Source organism: Leptonychotes weddellii, chromosome 2 (assembly GCF_054177405.1).
Source record: "Leptonychotes weddellii isolate Sample4059 chromosome 2, ASM5417740v2, whole genome shotgun sequence".
Classification (NCBI taxonomy): domain Eukaryota; kingdom Metazoa; phylum Chordata; class Mammalia; order Carnivora; family Phocidae; genus Leptonychotes; species Leptonychotes weddellii.
Genome location: NC_138370.1, coordinates 120807365 through 120809593, shown reverse-complemented (window position 1 = coordinate 120809593; position 2229 = coordinate 120807365). Strand labels below are relative to the sequence as shown.

The following is a 2229-nucleotide window of genomic DNA, read 5'->3' as shown; positions in this document are numbered from 1 at the left end:
CTGAAACCCCCCATTGCCAACTTCAACAATTTTCATCTGTTGCCATTCTTATTTTATACATTTCTCGCTCCCCAACTTTTTCCCTCTCTTTTGCTGGAATATTTTAAAGTAGATCTGAGACCTCATATTCTTGCACCTCTAATTATTTCAGTAAGTATCTCTAACAGATAAGGACGTCAAAAAATACAATACCATTTCGCTCACCAAGCAAAATCACTGACAATTCCATAGGCAGTGCTCACAAATTTTCTTGGCTGTCTCAAAATGTCTTGTATTTGATTAGTTTAAATCAGGACCCAAACAATGTCCACAATGGTTGCGTTTGGCTAATATACCTCTAAAGTTTATTTTAATAAACTTCCTCCCTTTTTAAAAATGACATTTATTTATTTGTTTGTTGAAGAAATCAAGTCATTTGTTCTGTAGAAATTCTCATCTAAAGCCTTGTTTGGATTCAAGATTAATTTCACACACAGACATACAATTTTCTTTTGGCAAGGATATTTCTAGGTGTTACTGTGCACTTCGTATTGCATTAGGAGGCACGTGACATTTGTCTCCCTTTTGGTGACGTTACTCTTGCCCAGTGACTTCAAGTGTTGTCAATCTGATCCATAATTACAAAGTGCTTCAATTTTCATCTAGTAATTATTAGCCACTGATAACAGCTGGCTAAATCTGTGATTTCATCAGGGGTTGCAAAATAGTGATCTTAAAGTTCTATCAATCTTTTTTCATTTATTAGCTGTAATTCTATAAAGAAAAAAATTCTTTCACCAACTATATGGATACCCTAAAATACAATTCACACTAAAAAAGTTGGATAAATGCAGGTTTCTTTTACTGAATTTAATCTACTTTTAGCATATGAGTGGGAGTCCTATTAACTTCCACTAGTGAGCGATGAGTTTCCTCCAACCCACTCAACACTCCTCCGCAAGGTCACCAGTGGTCCAGAAGGACTAGAATGGGATAAGATGGGATTGCGCACGTCAATGTATGGTGCAGGGATTTCGGGTAGGAAGGGATTGGATCAGGACAGAATACCTTAAACAGGTTCTAGGAGGTAGAATCTGAATCTTCTGAGCTGTTCTGGACATCGGTGCTCTCCGCAGACTCGCTGGGTTCCTTGCTGTCACTGCCACTATCATCAGCGGCGGGGTTCTTCTCTTGACCACCCGCTTTGGAACTAGGAAGTGTGCTTCCCTGGGTTTCCTGGTTTTCCCTGGAGCCCAGCACCACATACCCGCCCTTCTTCAGCTCCAGCTGCCTTCTCAGCTCATCTGCCATCTGTGAGAGATCCCGCTTCATAGCATAAGCATCTTCCCCATCTGCATAGTATTTGGGTTCCACCTCACTAACCTGAAAGTTGAGGGTGTTAGAATAGAGGTGCAAAGCTGCTCGGTTACTCTTCCTGACGTGCAGGGACACGTACTTGGCGTTAAAGTTCTCTATCATGGCCCGGGAGGCCTGGTCCATCAGCTTCTGGGCCAGGCCGAGGCGCCGGTGTGAACGCTTCACCGCCAGTGAGGTGATATGTCCATGGGGGACGTCATCTGGGTCCTCCTCCATTTTGGCCAGGACGTAGCCCACGATCTTCCCGTCCTCGTCCTCAGCAATGTAAGAAAGCTGGGGCCAGGAAAGGCCGTGGTAGAAATAGTATTTCATCTGGTAGTTCTCAGGAAGGCAGAGAAGGTTGCAGTGCTGCATGTTAATCAGGTCATCTGGCCGAGCATTGCGGATGTTCATAATGGCGGCGGGTAGCAAATGGGGATCGGATGGTGATGACCGGGAAAGAGGCTGCCACCAAGCACAAGAGTCACTTTTTGCCTGGAGAACTTGGTCCAAGGGGCCGAAGTCGTGAGGCCAGACGCTCTAGACGCGGGAAGGTGGGACGACCAGGAGGCGGAAGGGGCGGTGCTAAGATGCGGTTTTCGGAAGTGCGCCACCTACTCCCAGCCAATGAGGTTTTCATGTTATTGTGTGGGTGCGCGCGCAAGGTTTAGGGGGTGGGGACATGGAGTTCATTATGATCTCCTTGGTTTTAAATGTACTGTTTCGTCTGTTGCTGTCACTATTCTTTTGTTTCAATTATAACTTCTTAATTTGGATACATCTGGGTAAACTTTGGCGAACTGAATAAACCCATATAACCAGAATGTAGACCGAGAATCAGAATATTGCACACACCCCAGGAATACCCACTCAGATCCCCTTCCAGTACCCATC

The 2229-nt window shown here is 44.8% G+C and overlaps 1 protein-coding gene across 1 annotated transcript; it reads right to left on the bottom strand.

Annotated features, from left to right (window-relative positions):
• Positions 1 to 1044: 1044 nt before the first annotated feature.
• NAA11 (N-alpha-acetyltransferase 11, NatA catalytic subunit) lies at positions 1045 to 1779 on the bottom strand. Its single transcript, XM_006743071.3, has one exon. The coding sequence runs from the start codon at positions 1747 to 1749 to the stop codon at positions 1060 to 1062; it is 690 nt and encodes a 229-aa protein (XP_006743134.2). The 5' UTR covers positions 1750 to 1779; the 3' UTR covers positions 1045 to 1059.
• Positions 1780 to 2229: the final 450 nt, after the last annotated feature.

Coding starts and splice junctions, on each gene's coding strand:
- NAA11 (XM_006743071.3), bottom strand. CDS start 1,749: ATGAACATCCGCAATGCTCGGCCAGATGACCTGATTAACATGCAGCAC.